The 19,053-nt window shown below is 38.7% G+C and overlaps 1 protein-coding gene across 1 annotated transcript; it reads left to right on the top strand.

Moving 5' to 3' along the window:
• The first annotated feature begins 39 nt into the window (after positions 1-39).
• Positions 40-2,338, top strand: LOC131229207 (lysM domain receptor-like kinase 4). Its single transcript, XM_058225094.1, has one exon. It carries the CDS (start codon positions 62-64, stop codon positions 1,940-1,942), a length of 1,881 nt encoding a protein of 626 aa, XP_058081077.1. The 5' UTR covers positions 40-61; the 3' UTR covers positions 1,943-2,338.
• The last annotated feature ends 16,715 nt before the right edge of the window (positions 2,339-19,053 follow it).

Raw genomic sequence — 19,053 nt, 5'->3', positions numbered from 1 at the left:
CAAAAAAAAAAAAAAAAAAAAGGAAAAGAAAAAATCCATTTATCATTCTCATCCTCTCCATATGGCTTTTCAATCCTACTTCCTTTTTAGTATTCTTTCTCTGATTACCTCCTCCTATCCGCCTCTTGCTCAGCAGCCTTATGCAGGATTGGCTATTTATAAATGTAGTAACACAAATGAATCCACTTCTGTTCTTGGCTACACTTGCAATGGCCAAAACCCAAGTTGCCAATCTTATCTGATTTTCTGGTCTCGGCCACCATACGACACTGTTCTGTCAATCTCAGAACATTTGGCTTCCCACCCAACTCAGCTCTCAGCCATAAACTCAGTTTCTGAAGCTGCAACTTTCCAAACAAACAAGATGGTTATTGCTCCTGTGAATTGTTCCTGCTCAGGTCAGTATTATCAAGTGAACTCATCTTATGTTTTTAGAAAGGAAGATACTCGGTACATTGTCGCAAATGAAATACATCAGGGCCTGTCTACTTGCCAAGCAGTGCGAGTTCAAACCAGTTATTCGAGAGTCATACCTCCTGATACAAAGATTACAGTTCCTCTTAGGTGTTCTTGTCCTACTAGGAATCAAAGTAGTGATGGTGTGAAGTATCTGTTGAGTTATTTAGTGGCAAAAGGAGATTCCATTGGGGGTATAGCCCGGAGGTTTGGTGTTGACGTCCAAAGAATTCTCTATGCCAATAGCCTTTCTAACATTTCCAAAATCTATCCTGCTACAACTCTTCTCATTCCTCTGTGGAATCCACCTTCAAGTTCTCAAACTATAATGCCGCCTCCGCCTCCGCCTTCATCCCCTCCTCCATATAAAGGCTCGAACAGAAGATGGGTTCCTCCGGTTATCGGATCTGCAGTAGTTTCTTTCCTCTCGTTTGCATTCGTCATCCTTTTCTATGTCTTCTGCACAGGCAAGAGGAAACATAACCAATCTCTCACCACAGAGGAACTGCATAAGCGGTCGGCCTCGCTACCCCAAGAACTTCTTTTGGGTTTAACTGATATTGGCCACACCTTAAACGTGTATGAATTTGAAGAATTGCAACACGCGACTGAAGATTTTAGCAGCAGGTGTAGGATTGAAGGGTCCGTCTATCTCGGGACCATCAGAGGGGATGCGGTCGCGATTAAGAAGATGGAAAGAGATGTTTTAAAGGAAATTAACATACTCAAAATGGTCCACCATTTTAATTTGATCAGGCTTTTGGGCGTAAGTTGCAACGAAGGTCATTGGTACGTTGTTTATGAGTATGCTGAAAATGGGCCCCTGAGTATGTGGATCCATGATGAAGTCGGCTCAAAGGATTTGAATTGGGTGCTGAGAGTACAGATTGCTCTCGACGTTGCAAATGGTCTTAACTACATTCACAGCTATACTGACCCAGCCCATGTTCACATGGATATAACAAGCAATAACGTTCTTCTAGATGGTGATTTCAGGGCTAAGATTGCTAAGTTTGGCATGGCGAGACCCACCGAAGCTTGGGACGGTGGGTTTGTATGGACGGGACATGTCGTTGGGACGAAAGGTTATCTGGCACCTGAGTACTTAGAGCAAGGTATGGTTTCTCAGAAACTTGATATTTATGCTTTTGGAGTCGTGATGTTGGAAGTGATTACTGGAAGAGAGGCTATTATTTCATGTGAAGGTGAACATAGGCTCTTGTCAGAGACCTTCCTAGCCTTACTTCACGAAGAAAATGCTGAAGGAAAGCTTAGGGACTTGATGGATCCTTCTCTGCATGGAAAATTTCCATTGGATTTGGTTATGATCATGGCCCAATTGATCGAAGGGTGCTTAAGGAAGGATGCGGTGAGTCGGCCGAGCATGGATGATGTTGTGCAGTCTTTATCAAGAATTTTGGCTGCTTCGCTGACTTGGGATTTGTCGAACAATACCTACGAGATTGGAAGCTCTAGCCATGGCTAATAAGTTTCTTGCCATTTCATGCTGTCCACACACACACATATATAGCCGAATGCTCAGCTGCACACCAGTTCGTACTGAACTTGTGCAAACTTTTTTGAGAACTCATCATACGTGATGTGATTTCAAAATCTGAACGGTCCACGTGAAGCCGCACCTCATGATAAATAGTGTACATTGTTCAGCCATCATGTATGACTTTCTCAACCATCTTATTTTGCTTAATGAATTTAGACTACTAACCATTTTATTTGTTGTTGTTGTTGTTCATTTTTTTGCCGCCTATTGGATGGTTAAAGAGTGACCCACCAATGTGGCTAAGGCAGTCTGGATTGAGAACTAGAGGACTGATTTGAACTCCCATCTCCCTCATGGGAGGGACACTATTTCTGCTCTTTACACCTGTTGTCGTGCCTTAATGATAGACTCTCTGGAGTTTCAACAAGAGGTCATGAGTTCGAGCACCCCTTGTGGGGTGGGTGTGCATGAGTGTGTGGGGGAGGGGTGTCTTAAAAAATAAAAGAAAGAAAGAAAAAAATAAAAAAAAAAATGTTGTAACATTTACTACTACTTTGGTTGAGTACTTGCAAGGAAAAACAATTATATCGAAAAATATCAATGTAATCTCTACAACAGTGAAACTTGGGTAGGTCTAGTTGAGGGTCGACCCAAGCCCAACCCAACATCAAGAGGAGTCTGTCAGACCTGAGCCAAGATACAATCCCAGCTACCCAACCTGAGGCATTGAATACTCAACCCTAACACAACCCGGGTTAGGTTGGGTTGGGCTAGGTTAACTGTAGAGTCTGGACAATATGTTGTTAAGAACAGGTTTGTCATCACTTTTAAAATTAGTAGACAATAAGTACATATAAATACACATGATATATGCATGTTTACATGTATCCACTAAAATTCTTCAATAAATATGGGCTTTTTTTAAGCTCTAGCCCACACTTCATGGGCTACCTGATAATGGTTTTGTAGATCTCTTTCCATGTGGAAGTGGGCCCTCATTTCTATAGCCACTTATATGTTAGGTTTTTTGGAACATGATGGAAAATAAAGGTTTTTAAAAACTCAATTTTAAATTTCGAGCTTTAAGATCTTTGTTTAAATATCATCAAGTTTCTAGAAAACAGAAAATCCAAATCCTATGGCGAGGATTTCCTAGATCAATACGCTGCTGATGATTAAAGAATACTGATGTCACAATCCTTCAAGTTAGAGTCTGTCCCATATCTATTCTAGATGAGGGGTAAGAGGAGAACCACATGTCAGCCCCTGAGTAGGGCTGGGCTTAGGACATCTATGGCTTTCTTCTATCTTTTTCTTTTGAGATATAATTTATATATAAGGAGGAATTAAGGTTAAGGGGGACACTGGTTATAGTATTTCATCACCATACAAACTTTAATATGCTTTACTCATCAAAAGTATGTGATCCTACTTTAACCATGCACGCAAATTAACTAAATCCCTCTACTCATTATGGCCACCATCTTTAGCTAATATCGCAAGCCAATTTAAGGTATAGATCATTAGATCTTAACCATTGGATGTTTTATTAAGCTTGGTTGAAAACAAAATAATAGTTCAAACTAATAGTTAATGGTTAAAAAAACTCTCGATTAACTAATTGAAAATATTTGATGTGCAGTCACCTTTTAAAACACTTGATGAACAGTGTAAACCATAAAATCAGTTCATTTGTAATATCTCAAATAATTAAGTGGATTCCTTGTTAAATCATGTGAGCCTCAATGGACGTTGATCTGTGCACCCAATTATACCCATTTGTATTAGCCCTAAGATGACCTTGTAAAGTGGGCTAAAAGACAACATTAAGAATTTTGAACTCCTAACATGCCATCAAGTTTGGGGATTAGTTAAAATCTACAAACTGATCTAATCTAGGCATGATTGACGTCTGCTTTCTTTTCCTTTTCTCTGATTTGTGCTTTCTTCTTTAATAAAATCTCATCATTCAGATGAAAAAAAAACTCCAATGCTCTCATAGCACTATTAGTTATGTTATAGCACTATTAATTATAGTGCTCTTGGGATCACTTGGACAGTTCAATTGATTGCTCTGAATGGTCCATTATGTCCAAAACACGGTTCACGGACTATTGTACAGAAATTATACACACCAAATTATCCAATCCACATTCAATTTGGCCATGTTTTTTGTTGTCCGGATGTCTTCAATTTGTGAAGAAAATGTGGTCTTAATCGAGTGACCAAACTGATCAATCAATCGAGTGTACCCTAGATTAAATAGATTGGTCTCCGGACAAATTTAGACAAGTTGATCGATCGATGAAGGTCGATCAATCAACATAATTCAAAAGATTCATGTTAACTCTTTGAACACTTTTGAGTATATTCGATTGATCAAATATGGGTGCTTGATCAAGGACCTACTCGATCAATGTCAATTGATCAATGCTTAAATCGATGGTGCACACGGTTTTGTATAATTGAGCTATTTGTTTCATATTTTCAGTATAACACTATCTACGTCGGTGTCATACAAGATTAGGATAGAAAAAAAATAAGGGCTAATTCATTTCTAGAGTTTAGAAAAGAGGAAAACTAAAGTTTTTGCACATGTAAGTCAATTTATATAATCATTGTTACTTTGTGCAGTTGGTTTTTTTTTTTTATCTTATGAGAGTTTTTCCACGTAAAATTGCATATTCCTATATATGCTTTATTTCCATTTATATTTCATCAATTTGATTCGAATTTGGAATTTGCTTTCACAGTTCCCTAATATTTTCTAGGGCCATTCATTTTCAAAGTCATAGATGGGATGGTTACAATTACCTGACAAAAGTCATTCTTTAGGATCATAACCAATCCATGGTGTGCACTAACAAACAGATGGATCAAATTGTTGACCGGACCTATCTCTAGGTGATTGATCTTAACTGTCCATGTTAAATACCATTGATCAAATGGTTCATTTCCGTGGGATCATCATGATATTTGCAAGGTAGCCTATGAAATGTGCTCTGAACATGATGAAGAGTCTAGATCAATGGATTGGACTTTCTAAGTGTCCCAATACAACTAGGAGTATCATAACTTATAGTATTCTCACAGCTTGGAGCCTCCCTCTAATTCAAGAAATATTTCAAAATTTTATATTTTTTTTGCAAGAATTTCCTGATAATAAGTCAAGAAAACCCTCCAAAGTCAAAAATATCTGCAGAAATTCTGGTGAACGGTCATTTATCACTAATCTGTCCCATTATTGATGGCGGTTTCATTGTGTCCCAATGCAATGCAACTAGGAGCATCACAACTTACCAAGTGGACCACTCTCTATTAGCCTGTCCCATTGGCCAGGATTGGGCCTGGAATTATGGCCCAATCAAATTTTGGGCCAGGCTTAGGCCCAGATCAATTTATCTTGAGCTATCCCATCCTGTCCTGCCCGACCTGACTCGATATATACACATGTTCTATCCTACAGATGTACCATTCCGAACCTTGATTAGGCAACCCATGCATCTTGAATTTAAACCATTAAGTGTCTACTTTTATGTGTATATATGGCTATATTGATCAACGGATAGATTAGGAATATTCAAGTGAGAGATAGAAATGTTATAAATTTTTGGGTCGCACCAGGTCAGACTTGGGCCCAACCAGTTTTTTCTGGGCTTGGGCTTTAGCATAATTTGGCATATTATTCTAAGCCAATGTGGGCTTGAGTGGGTCTGGTCTTGGGCCTTAATTGGCTCGGGCCCATCCTAGCTTGGCCCAACCCATTGTCACCCTAAACCTGCCTTGTACTAAAAGGCAAAATTTAATACTCTGGCAGTGCGATAGATGGTACGCAGGCACTTAGATATTGTACACGTGTATATAAGTAGTCCAATTAAATGATCCAAATTATGGAAGCCAGTTTACATGTGTCATTAACAAAATAATTAAGCGTATTTGATTATCTAACTATCGGATTGGTGGACATTTTTGGATGGTAAAAAAATGAAAGTATCCAACGGCCCTAATTTACAAATCAGAGGCTAGAGTTATTCAACCGACCTGATCCTGGGATTGTGACTCGGAGAAAGTGGGCTGCAGAATCTAGTCCATGTTTTTTTTAGTTAGTATGGGTCACTTATACAATTTCTGAGTGCCGGCGTATCAAGTGTCATATACAGCCTGAGTATCCATGTACAAAAAAATAATATTGGTCCACCTGTCAGGAAGGTGACAGGTCAAACTTGTATAATGGGGAGCGGATTAGGTGCGGTCCAGCCTCACCCAACACGGTGAAGTCCTGAACGTGGGCCCACCTTGATGTATGTATTGTATATTCACGCTACCAGCTCACTTCAGGACATGAGCCCAAAAAAATGAAGCAGATCCAAATCTCAGGTGGACCACACAATAGGAAACAGTGGTGATTGAATGGCCACCATTAAAACTTCCTGAGGCCCACCTTAAATCCCACCGTAATGTTTATTTGCCATCCAACCTGTTGATAAGGTCGCACAAACCTTGATGAAGGGGGAAAATCAAATATCAGTTTGATCTACAACTTTGTGGTCCACAAGAAGTTTTTAATGGTCAATCACCATTGTTCCATGTAGTGTGGTCCACCTAAGATTTGGATCTGCTTCATTTTTGGGCTCATGCCTGAAATAAGCTGGAAAAACAGGTGGACGGTGTGGATACACAATACACACATCAAGGTGGCCCCACGGTCTGGGCCGTACCGTGTTGGGTGAGGCCGGGGCCGCACCTAATCCCCTCCCTGTATAATAAAAATGGGTGGTTAGAATTTATTTCCCTGATTTTTGGCATACGATTTGTTGCATATTACCTGATGAATGGTCCGGATTTCTGACACGTGTGCGTGTGCCATTTGATGTAAGGATCAGGCGCCGCATGGAAGCTCCGCGTTATTTCAGAACTCGATTGTACATTTCCTAAGAAAACCATTTTCTTAAAATATTACAAAAAATACCCAACCCATTAAATTTCCACAATGTTTGTGGGGCCCACCGCATTGGGTATATGCCATCTAATTCATCAGATGGACCCCACTGGGAGAATAGAAACCCGAAAAATCAAGACATTACAAAACCCAGGTGGGCCACACCACGTGACTTTAGAGATCTTAGTCACGATTTTAAATTGTTCCTAGGTTCTTCTTGACCATCTAACTGCTTGATTGTCTAGAGTTTTGGTTTCTCAGTGGCTTGAGGGGAAAGCATAATGGACAGGTGGATGGGTTGTATTGTTGATGTGGGTCTCATGGGAGTATATTATTTCTTGATAAAGTGCATTTAATCTGGTATAGTATTGTTCGGTCGACCAATTAAGTTTTAGATTGATTGAAGCACGTTACGATGTTCTCAGTCGACCAAGTTATATTTCTGTTGACTGAAAGACTCGATTGATGTCTTGATCAAATCGTAGTAACTGGGCAGAATACCTAAGTGTAGATTTTTATTTTTAATTTCATGTGAAAGTATATAAATATACTTCTAATTACGCAATTGGGATAAAACAAAACAAATTTAACACATTAACAAGGGTTTTGAGGGAGAAATTAGAGTTTTTTTTTTTATGTATAAGTTGTTACATCTTTTATAACTTTTTTATCGTATTCGATTGTTCATTGTTTTGTGCGGTTGTTTTTTTTTTTTCACAAGTACTTTTTTATATAAAATTTGTGCGTACCTTGTGATAGCTTGAAGTTTTCGTTTCGTATTTTGTTGTATGATTTTGTATGATGCCGGACAAGTCATGTTGAGCTTGTTGCATCCCCAACATTTACTATCACATGAGCAACTTCATTTTCTTTTTCCAGCACACATCAAGTAGCAAGCAAATTAGTGGTTGTGATAGACTGGCTCAAGACGGGATTCACCTGGGTTTAGTGCTGTTTTGTAATGATTAATTTAAAGAATCGTTGATAATCAAAATAATCTTTAAGATCCAAAGACCCTAATGATGGCACACAAATTAAATAATATTTAAGGAAGACACTCCATATTCGATAAAACCATTGAAGCATCCAAATCTTCAGGATCCACCCATGCTAATACATATAACCATGATTAATTTTACTAGTAGCATAAACACCATGAGGTCCATGTGATAGATAGCTTGGATATTTCACTTGTGTGCCACGCATAAATTTATAATGGCTTAGCAAAGTTCATGGATGAAACTTTGGTATCTCGTAAACACGGATTGCTTGCAACCCCCAATGCCAACTGTTACAACTATATTGCGAAATTGACGGATCATTTACGCATCAATAAAGGAGGTTCAACACAATAATCTTAAGGCGTACTTGATTGGAAAGACATCTCAATACTTCGATGTCGTCGACCGGAATCTTCATCTTCCGCTCCTCACACCCTTAAGAGAACCTTCAATGGGATTATGATTTTCTTGCTTGTGTTGGTGAGGGGACCAAGACATATATATATATATATATATATATATATATATATATATATATATATATATATATATATATAAAAGAGAGAGGACTAGGAGCTTACCCATCACACTTCTCACCTTTAGGGTCTTCACACCGTAGGTTTTCATATCTGACTAAATAATCAAGTAGAGGGACCGCGGTTCAAGCGTTCCGCCTCAAATATATTTACAATGATCACAACTGAAGTGGGGCCCAATAAATCGCTCAATCTGAATAATCCAACGGTCATATCTGAAACGATGATCACATGTGGCCCACCTGATAGGAGGCTTACCCAACTAGTTATGTCACACTCCAAAATTCGAGTACAGAGTGTGCACCCTCAAACCCGAGTTTCGACCCATGACACGTATACTAAGTGTACTAATTTCATTCAATTATATAATTATTCATCTATCTACTAGCTTTACCGTAGATCTACATTCCATTCATACTCAACAACATCTCAAAAAATAAGAATGATCATTTATTCCAATAATCAATCATAAACATATCTAATGACCCTCCCATTCGGGGTCTTATGAGTGAAATAAGTATGTCCAACAACTTAAAAGAATTGATTAACAATCTAAAATAAATAAATATAATTAAAGTAAAAATATCATGATTAGTCTAAGGCAGCAACTTCTTCCTCTGTTAAGTATGATCACGTGTCCCTTAAGTCCTTTCCGGCTCGACCATATACTCTTGTTCTTGAGCCAGTGGCTCACCCTCATTCACATCTGTACAGTTTTTCCTTCAATAAAAATGATAAGCTGGCTAGCCTAGTGAGAATTCCCGACATGGTTCTTTATATTAAATTATAATAGAATGCTAATAATCATACACAATATAAGTTTTTTTTAAAAAATGCAAATGCAATGCATCAATGCATCAATTGGGAATCCGTCCACTTGCTTGAGTTGGAAACCCGTCAACCCGCATCTGCCCCTTGGCAGGCTTCTACTATCTGGTAGGCATAAGCAAGGCTCGCATCTACTCCTTGAGTAGGCTTCTACTAGTATAGTGGGCTTCTGGTAACGATTTTACTAGGATATACCATCCAGGGAGGTCCCTAGGAATCCAACACATGTTGTGCATGCAATTGATAAATGCACCAAGTAATCATGAATCATGTATTGCATATATTATTTCGATCATCACATTTGAATCAGCATAGTCTAATACATTAATCACATTATATCATTATTAATACAGAAATTACGTAGTTATTTAAATCAACTAAGAGTACATGACAATTAAATCAGGATAATAATACAACACATCAAACAGTCCACTTATTTTAACTTGATAGATGAGAAACACATCGAGATCACTTATCTTGATGTGATGGAGATGATTTCGTGAACCAACGGTTTGAATTGAATTAGGACTTTCTAAAATCACATAAATAATAATTTTTTTAATCTTACGATTACACATAATGAATAAAACGTATGATTTATTATTTATCATTTATTCAGGTCAATGTTGCCCATCCAATGGTCTGATCACTCCAAAATTTGAGGCCTTGATATATCTTAGCCTTAGAAATCATATGGTCAATATGGATCTAATCTAATTAAACTAGGCGATCCCACACCAATCTCTATAGCAAGAGATTTCACCTAAGATTTACTATTTTCATCATATGTATTAATAGGCCGATGTGATGAACGTGTGGTCAATCCAATTCGTTCATTGTATAGATCTTAAAGAATAATTCTAAATTATGAGAAAATAAAATTAAAATATCCATCACTAACCTGTATCAAAGGCGACTTAATGTTTCTTCATTTCTCATTTTTCTTTTCGTTAAGAAGCATTTTGAAAAGGGGAGGTTTTTAAAAAGCTTCAGATCCAATTCTGGAAGTTTTATTAACAACCAAAGATATGACATGGATTTGATGAATCGAGTGGTTAGAATTCAACTCTTCTAAGTACGATTCCAAGTTCTTGCTTGTAACAACCCACCAATTAGAAAACATATGTAAAAACTGCCTAAGGATGTATTTTGATTTAATTAGGGTCCAAAGACGATGGAGAACATCCTATATGGATGGTTGAGATTTGATGGATGAATTTAACTCAATAAAAAGTTATGATTAACTAATGAATGACTCAAATTAAACAACAGGAGTATTTTCCAAAGATAAAGGAGAGTTGATCTTGAATAGGGAGGGAAAATAGGTAGTTTCCTTTTCAAACTTTGCTTGTGCTGGATAAAACTATTTTTTTAAGGAATTCTTTCATGCATACTTGTAACGCCCTGAAAATCGGGGGTCGAGCATAGACTCAACTCCCGAGTTCCAAAGCATCACTTATGCAACATAGAAAATGATGATTTAATGTTGTCTATATTAGTGCATTAAATATGAGTGGGATTAAGCTAAAACAGCATGTCATACTCCAAAGGCATTTAAACAACACAAGCGGAAGACTGTGATACATATATAAATAGTATAAGTGAGTATAAGCCTTCGGAGTATGAACGTCACCAAGTTAAATAATTACAAGTGTATTTCCAAAATAAACAAAATAATGAAGTGTCGTGCCATCTATCCATGCCCCCGTAGCCCCGTCAGCGCAACTTCAGGTCTACATAGACCCGCTAGGGAATTGCATACAGGAGAATGCCTCCTCGTCATCATAATAGTCCGACTCTGTCTCATAAGCATCGCCATCACCTGCAGCTAAGATAGAGTCTGGTTGGTGTGTACAACACCGTCCCGTAACGTGGGAGTGAGTGATCAACTTAGTGAAACAATAAAGCAAAGGTTAACATGTTATCAATTCAATCAAGCAGTAATGATAACGCAATACAACAATCAGGTCCTAAATACTCTTGTTAATGCAAGAATGATATGAAATAATGATGCATGCCCTTGCCTGTGCTCCCTCAGCGACTTCATCTCACGATCACGCATGAAACACTTCCTCAGTGCTTGACCTGCTACGTCAAACGCACTCATAATGCGATACATAAACGTGATTAGCCAGGTTGCTTACTTAGGTTTATTTATACAGCAGGATTGAGAAGCTAAGGTACCTCCCTTATATCATTTCCCAAACAGTGATCCATTCTAGGGTCGTCAGTCTTAGTAAATCTCATACGATATTGCAGTTCTAGGTCGCTACAAAGGGCTCGTCACCTGATCGATGTAGGCCTAATCTGTACTCTGGTTGCTATGGAAAGACTCGTCGCCTCAACGCAGTCTCAGAGTACACTCGAGGTCACTACGAATGGCTTGTCACCTAAACGTAGGCCGACAGCTCGAATACAGTGTCTCATACCACCGTGTTCAGCTCACGAGTTTGGGTTGTTGACTGGTCACTACGGAGAGGCTCCTCACCCCAGCATAGGCCGACAGCTCGACCACGGTGTCTCATACCACCATGCCCGGCTCATGAGTCTTAGCGGATCGAGGTACTAAGGTTAAAGGAGTTTCCACTGATGAGTTTGGTACCTTAGATTCAAGCAGTAGTGTCCATACATGGTGAACATATATCGGGTCAATCGGGTTACTTGATAAGCTCGACTGGTACGAGCGTTCGTTGAATTAATCGACATGGAACGCATATGCACTCCTCGTGGCCTAGCTACTGTCGATAATCAGTGTACGACTCGGATTCCTCAAACGTATCCGTTGTGGCTAAAACAGTTCGGCCACCGATCGTAAACCATTACCGATTGTCTGGACTACATCGTAGCCCCAATCACACTTCAAATACAATAGGCATTCATATGTGCTAGTCAAAATAGTATATAACAACAAATTTAAATATAAATCTCATGTAAGCATTTAAACGAACACCTGGAGTACATGTTAACATACATAGATATTCATCCATAAAACACATAGTAGTAAGATAGGTTATATGAAGGGAATTGTAACTATAGATAAAGGAATTGAGAATCATATCTCAACACCCTAATTAAAGATATTTCAATAAGCATTTTCTCATTCAGGCATTTTAACAAACACTTTGACTACATATATTACATACTTGAAATAAATTCGTTAAAACACATATTGTAGCAAATCCTTCCACATAGGAATTATCACACGTACAACCATCATGTAGCCTCAAACATAAATCATAGCAAACACAAATCATAATTCCATACTCATTCAAACATTTCAACAAACACTTGGAATGCATTAAAATCAATATAGTTTACATATATGTGTAATATATGGAAAACATCGTATCTAAGCATATGAGATAGCAATCAAGTCAGTCATAAATTATTACTGACATTGAAAGCCTTGAAAACCATAACCTAAACGTTTATAGTCCGCACCTTACGCCGATAAACGCGTAACGAACTCAGTTTAACCACTAAGTCTTTGTCTACAGCACCACAACAACCTATATCAGGGAATAGGTTAGTTATTTCATCTAGTACACTAGTTGAAAACCCTAAAACAGGTTAGGGTTAGGTTTTCTTACCTAAGAACGGAATCGGAATCGCCCGTATAACGATATAGGAATGGTGGTTAAGCACGTGGAGCGGCAGGAGGAATCCCAGGAACGAATTCCAACTCTCACCCTCACTTTCTCTCTCTTTCCTTCTCTTTTTTCTCTTCTCTCCCTTAGGGTTTTCCAAATTCGTATGGAATGAGAGAGAGAGAGAGGGTTTATGCCCTTTATATAGGCTCAGAAGTGATGGAAATGGCCTCAGGGCCAAGGTACACTTAGGTTACAGCCAAATAATGTTTGTTCCAATCTAACGGAGCACTTCTGGAGGCCCCTTTGCTGAACGCGGTCGGACTTAAGCTCCCTAGCCATGGATCTAGGTCAGGCTAAGTTTTCAGTCCGATCGGGTTTATAGATCGACCGTGGTGGACCAGTTTCAGTTCGATGGTCACCAGTACTCGATCAGGGCCACAAGTACTTTGACCTGTGTTGGCAATTTTTCTTGATCCGAGGGTGTAATTGGGTCAGATTCTGATGCTTAGAATCCTTAGATTTGGCCTGCAAGCGAACCGACTCAATTCACTTAAGTTTCAGTTCATTTCATAAAAATATTCATGTTTCTCACACACTTCGTTCTGAGCTCAAGTTGTACATTTCTGGGTGCTATTAGGACTTGATTTCTCAGATGGTTGTCAAGTTTAGCAAGGCGGTCATAATCGTATAGTTTTGGGGTAATCGGACTTTTGACGTGCGGTCCAGGTCCGATACGGAGTTTCAAGGTGCTCTGGAGAGCAACTGGGTTTAGAGATGGATCCTAAGTTTTTAGGTAACGTAGAGTTAGCGGTTCTACTCATTTTGGGTCTTGCGGTTCATATTTAAAGTAGTTCAAGCTAATTCTACTGAGCATTCAGTCTAGTACTTAACTAAATTATGTCCTAATTACAACAGAATATGGTCCTAGGGTAGTTCTACGCCCCTTTCTGGCACTTTTAATTAGTATATTATTTTAATTATTTTTTTAGTAGTTTATCATCAATTTTATTTCATCTCCACCAAATTTCATGAGATTTCGTGTTGTAGAAAAATTCTAAAAATTCTATAAGCAGCAGCTATCCAAACTAATGATTTTCGGACAGCTGTCACATCGACCCATATTTAACTATATTTAAATTTTTATTATATTTTTCACTTATTTTTATATGAAACTAGTCTTATCAATATTCAATTTAGCTTTTTAATCACCTAAATCAGAGTTATGACGAGGGAGATATAATTTTTTGAAGTCGGACGAACATCGCAAAAAATGGGGCAGAAAACGGGCCGCCCGGCCCGCTGGCCGGCGAGGTCATCGCCGCTCGGCGGACCCTGGGGTGATGGCTCGCTCCATGGGCGATGGCATCTCCCCCCCCCTCCCCCCCTGGGGGTGCCGAAAATGTGCAGGACCCACCTCGAGTCCCCTCGATTTGCGTCGTTTGGGCCCCCGAGTCCGTTTGATATGGTTTTGCCGATCTGAGATTTGAAACGGGTACATCTTTCAATCTGGAATGGGTTACGCGACGTGCCATATATGATTTTGGGGTAGGAGAAGCTAATATATCCAAATAACCTATTTATATCATGAGATTCCAAAAAATTTAATGGTCAAAAGCCCATTTTATTTATGTATTTACCATTTACGGTAAGTTTTAGTTTAAGTATTGTTCTTCATCATTTAAACTTTAGGATTACTGTCTAATATGAAAGTACTTGTAAAAATTTGAAGAATAAGGTAGTGAAAGGTGAGATTTTTGAAGGAAATGGGTTAAAAAGTGATTTTAGACTTTGAGATTGAGTTTTAAGAAATTAATAAGATGTTATGATCGACCCAGTGCCTAAGGATGTCTATCTCCAAGTTAGCCAAAAAACCGGAGTGTTACAATACTTGTGCCTTTCAATTGATGACATAAACTAGCATGTTATGAGAAATCCACTCCGCCCATTTACTTTGCCTTGTCATGTTAGCATATGGGTCCAAAAATGAAGTAAAACTAGTACTCGAGTGGCCCGTTTCATAGACGGTTTGGATGGTAAGATAGAATGTTTTTAAGAATCAGTGGCTGGTAATGTTAGTGAGGAAGATGAGTTGGTTTTAATGGCAGATTTTTGTCCAGGGACATATTTCTTTGAGTTGTTTCTTGTGGATGTTTAGGATAGGTCCCATCGTGCTTGTGGGTCCACAAATCAAAGGTCCGTGATAGTTGGCTTGGTGGGTTCGCAAAAGATTTGTTTTCTGATATAGTGTGGTTTGGATTTGTGAATTATCTGGAGGTTGCAGGAAGAATATGAAATGGTGATTCATGATCTTTAGTTTCAAATTTCAGTTTGTACATGAAAAGTGGAAGGAGATAATGTTACGTGCGGTCATTCTCCCCACATGAATCTTGATCCCTAGCTAAGATCAGCGTGAATGGTTGGGATTATAGAAGAAATCTTCTCTATGATTCAAGGAAGAATTCCAATGGGGTACTAGGAATGAATATTTCCATTTTGGTAAGGGAATATGGAACTTTGTTTAGAACACAATTGGTGAGTTGTTTGATCATGTGGGGTCCAGCATGGTGGTTTTTGGTGAAATCATATATGTCCATGTGATTTGTTGAGTCTTGTTAGGATAGAGTTTAAGAAATGGAGCAGATCAATTATCCGCATGATCTACTTGATAGGATAGGTATTTTTTATTTAGACTGTCCATTTAGAGTGAAACTTTACCAAAGAACACCATTTTGCCTGCTCTATAAACAGACTAAGTTTGGTACTTGATCTCTTAAGGATGACCAAGATGCCTATTTAATGGGTCAGGCCTATTTGTAACTCAAAACAATGTTTAATGACATCTTATGTAAAAATTAACCGATAGTTTTGGTGTATACCCTATAATCTCCCTAATGAATGGTTCATTTAGACATTTGGATGACTCAATTGGCAGATCGGACTGTGATGGATGATCAATTGATGGTCTCAAATTTAAGTAATTAGATGGCTAGAATGTTAATCATAGTTATGAGTTATTGTACAGTCATTTTTGGATGTGGTATATATTAGAAATGTATAAAGTTAGATTTAAGTTATTGGTTCACAAGTGTAGATTGTTAAAACTTAAAAGTTTTTACTAAAAAACCCTACCCGACTCTACCTGTCCCCATTCTCTCTTTTTCTTTCCCTTACCCTACCGAGGTAAACTCGACTCGAACTCAACTCGAAAGCTTTAACAAACAAGTCAAGCTTCAATGTTGAGCTTGAGAGTGAGCTCGAGCTCGAGTATAGCATGGACAAGTCAAGCCGAGCTTGGCCCACCTCGACTCGATGTACAGCCCTACTGAGGGCAGTTTGGCATGCCACGGTGCTTCTTTGCTCAACATAACCTACCTTTCTCATCAACTCCTGAATTCTAGAACATGGTCCAGTGAGAGGGAGCGGATTGGATACTGAACGCTTCAGTAGCCAAAAGGCTACTGAAGTGACGTGGTAAAATGGCATTGGTAGATATCAGTTGGCTGTTTGATTCTAAGAAATGCTATTCCAATGGAGGTCCGTTAGTGGATGTTTTCCGTTTAGGCTGTGAACGCACTCGGCCATGCATAGGTTATTGTTTATCTTTTAAAAAAAAAGGACCCAAATATCCTGTTTCCTGCGCTTGGAACCTAGGTGGGGTCCACTGTGATGTTTGTGAGAAATCCTATCCGTCCATCGGTTTTTTGAGTTCAATTCAGGAAGCCAAAAATGAACCGTCTCCAGAGATTAAGTGGGCCAAAAACATGATAATTGAACGTCCACAGTTGAAATATTCATGGGCCATAGAAGGTTTGAGTCATGTTAATATTTGTGATTTCAGTTCATCCCTACAGGAATGAAGTTATTAACGGTATGGATGGCTTGTAAACATTACTGTCAAACCCAAGTAAATTTTAACAGTAGGAATTTCTCTAACCATATTTTCTTTTAGTACGGCCCACTTGAGCTTTGGATACAGTTCATTTTTGGCATCATGTCCTGAAATGAACTCAAAAAATGGATGGAAGGGTAGGATTTCTCACAAACATCACGGTGGGCCCCACCTGGTTCCTAGCGCAGTAACTTCCTGCGAAAGCCTTCCGCAAGAAATCCACGTCCAGAAAGAAAACGTACATGGAGTTTGGAAACGGATTGGCCACTCTCCCTGACACCAGCTCCGGGACTGATGGTCGGTGCTATGTGAGCCCCACCATAATGTATGTGTTTCATACATTCTGTTCTTCCATTTTTACAGATCATTTTATTACTTGATCCCAAAAATGAGAGGGATATAAATCTCAGGTGGACCACACCACATGAAAACAATAGTGATTGGATATTAATCATTAAAATCCTCCTATGGCCCACTATACTGTTTATTTGACATCCAATATGTTGATTAGGTCATACAGGCCCAGATGAAGAGAAAAAACAAATATCAGCTTGATCCAAAACTTTTATGGCCCCCAAAGTGTTTTTAATGGTCGACCCTCATTCAACACTGTTTCCTGTAATGTGGTCCAATTGAGATTTGGATATATTTCATTTTTGGATTTATACCGTAAAATGATCCATTAAAACAGATGGATGGCATGGATGAAACACATACATCATGGTGTGGCCCACATAGCACTGACCACCAGCCATTGGCTGGTGTCAGGGGAGTAGCCAATCTGTTCCGATAAACTTTACCGGTATGTGGCCAAGGGAAGCAGATTGCGTACTGAGTAAACTCCGTGGGGTCCATCATGATTATGTATTTTATCCAATCTATCCATCCATTTTATAAGATAATTTTAGAGCCTTAGCTCAAAAACTAAGCATATAAAATGCTAAAATAGACCACACCAAAGGAAAACAGTGTGAATTGAATTTATACCGTTGACAAATTCTTGGGGGCCAAAGAAGTTTTGGATCAAGATTATATTTGTTTTTTACTTTCATCCATGTTTTTTCATCCATTCAACAGTTTAGATGAAAAATAAATATCACTGTGGGGCCTGGAAAGGTTACAACAGTAGAAATCATTATTTCCAATGTTTCATGTGGTATGGTCCACTTGAGATTTTTATAAGCTTTAATTTTGGGCTCAACGCCTAAAATTAGGTGGAAAAACAGATGAAAGGTGTGGATAAATCACATAAATCCACAATGGGCCAACTGAATTTTCTAAGTAGGACGATCTGATTTCGTGGCCGAGTGAGTGCACGGTGGAAACGGAGAAAGATCCGTAACGGATCTAACGGAGTAACATTTATAGCAAGGAAACATACCATTGATACCTAACCAATGGCATTTTCCCACATCAGTAGCTTTTGACTAATGAAGCCTTCAATCTGCCTTCCCATTGACACATGCACGATTACTCCTAGAAATTAGGCTCGCGCGTGTTAGATTGTAACGGGCCATGCTGTACACGTGCAAATTTGGCATAAAAGTTCCATATCCCGGCCGTTCGTTAAGTATAGATTTACCTATCATTAATTTACAACCAAAAAACCCGATCTAATCATGGTAAGAACACACATTTATAAAAGAAATATATACAAGGCTACAAAATGTTTCAATGGTCTACATTCAACTTCAAAATTTCTCCAACCAAAAAAGTTGACTGCATGAATTCAGTAAAGCATATACAAAATAGTTCCTACCTTATGAACGGCCTGGATCTTTTACACTTATCTAACACTAGCACGTGTGTAGTATGCCATCTCACTCGCGTGAGTCTCGCTCACAATCCAATTTATGAACAAATCCAGACAAATAGCGTTGAATATTTCCAGCGAAGAACACAACTTGAAAACTCGAGGACCGAGAGTATACACATAGGATACTCGAGTTTCAAGTTTGTGCATGTGCTGCCCATATTACAAATGATTCAGACCATTGGTATGATAAGAAATGCCTTTTTGATATCCTACCCCAAAAACAGAGATGATCGGACGATCTAGTTTTGTCCACCTTATCTCTAAAAGTACACCGCTGTCATAATTTTCTTGCTAACCGTCTATTTTCAGCCCACAAATTGAAAGGTCAGGATAGTTCTATCAAAGTGAATTTTTCCCAAAATCGTCTATCCAAAGCGGGTCCGAGCAGACCAACATCTTGGATAATTGAACCATAATCCTCGCTCGATCCAAACTGAAAATGCGTGTACACTTTTAATATATCAACGACTCTGAAATTCGTACACAAACACATCCGC

The sequence above is a fragment of the Magnolia sinica genome, chromosome 16 (genome assembly GCF_029962835.1).
Source record: "Magnolia sinica isolate HGM2019 chromosome 16, MsV1, whole genome shotgun sequence".
Classification (NCBI taxonomy): domain Eukaryota; kingdom Viridiplantae; phylum Streptophyta; class Magnoliopsida; order Magnoliales; family Magnoliaceae; genus Magnolia; species Magnolia sinica.
Note: the sequence above shows the minus strand (reverse complement) of the source record. Positions and strands in the feature narration are given on the sequence as shown.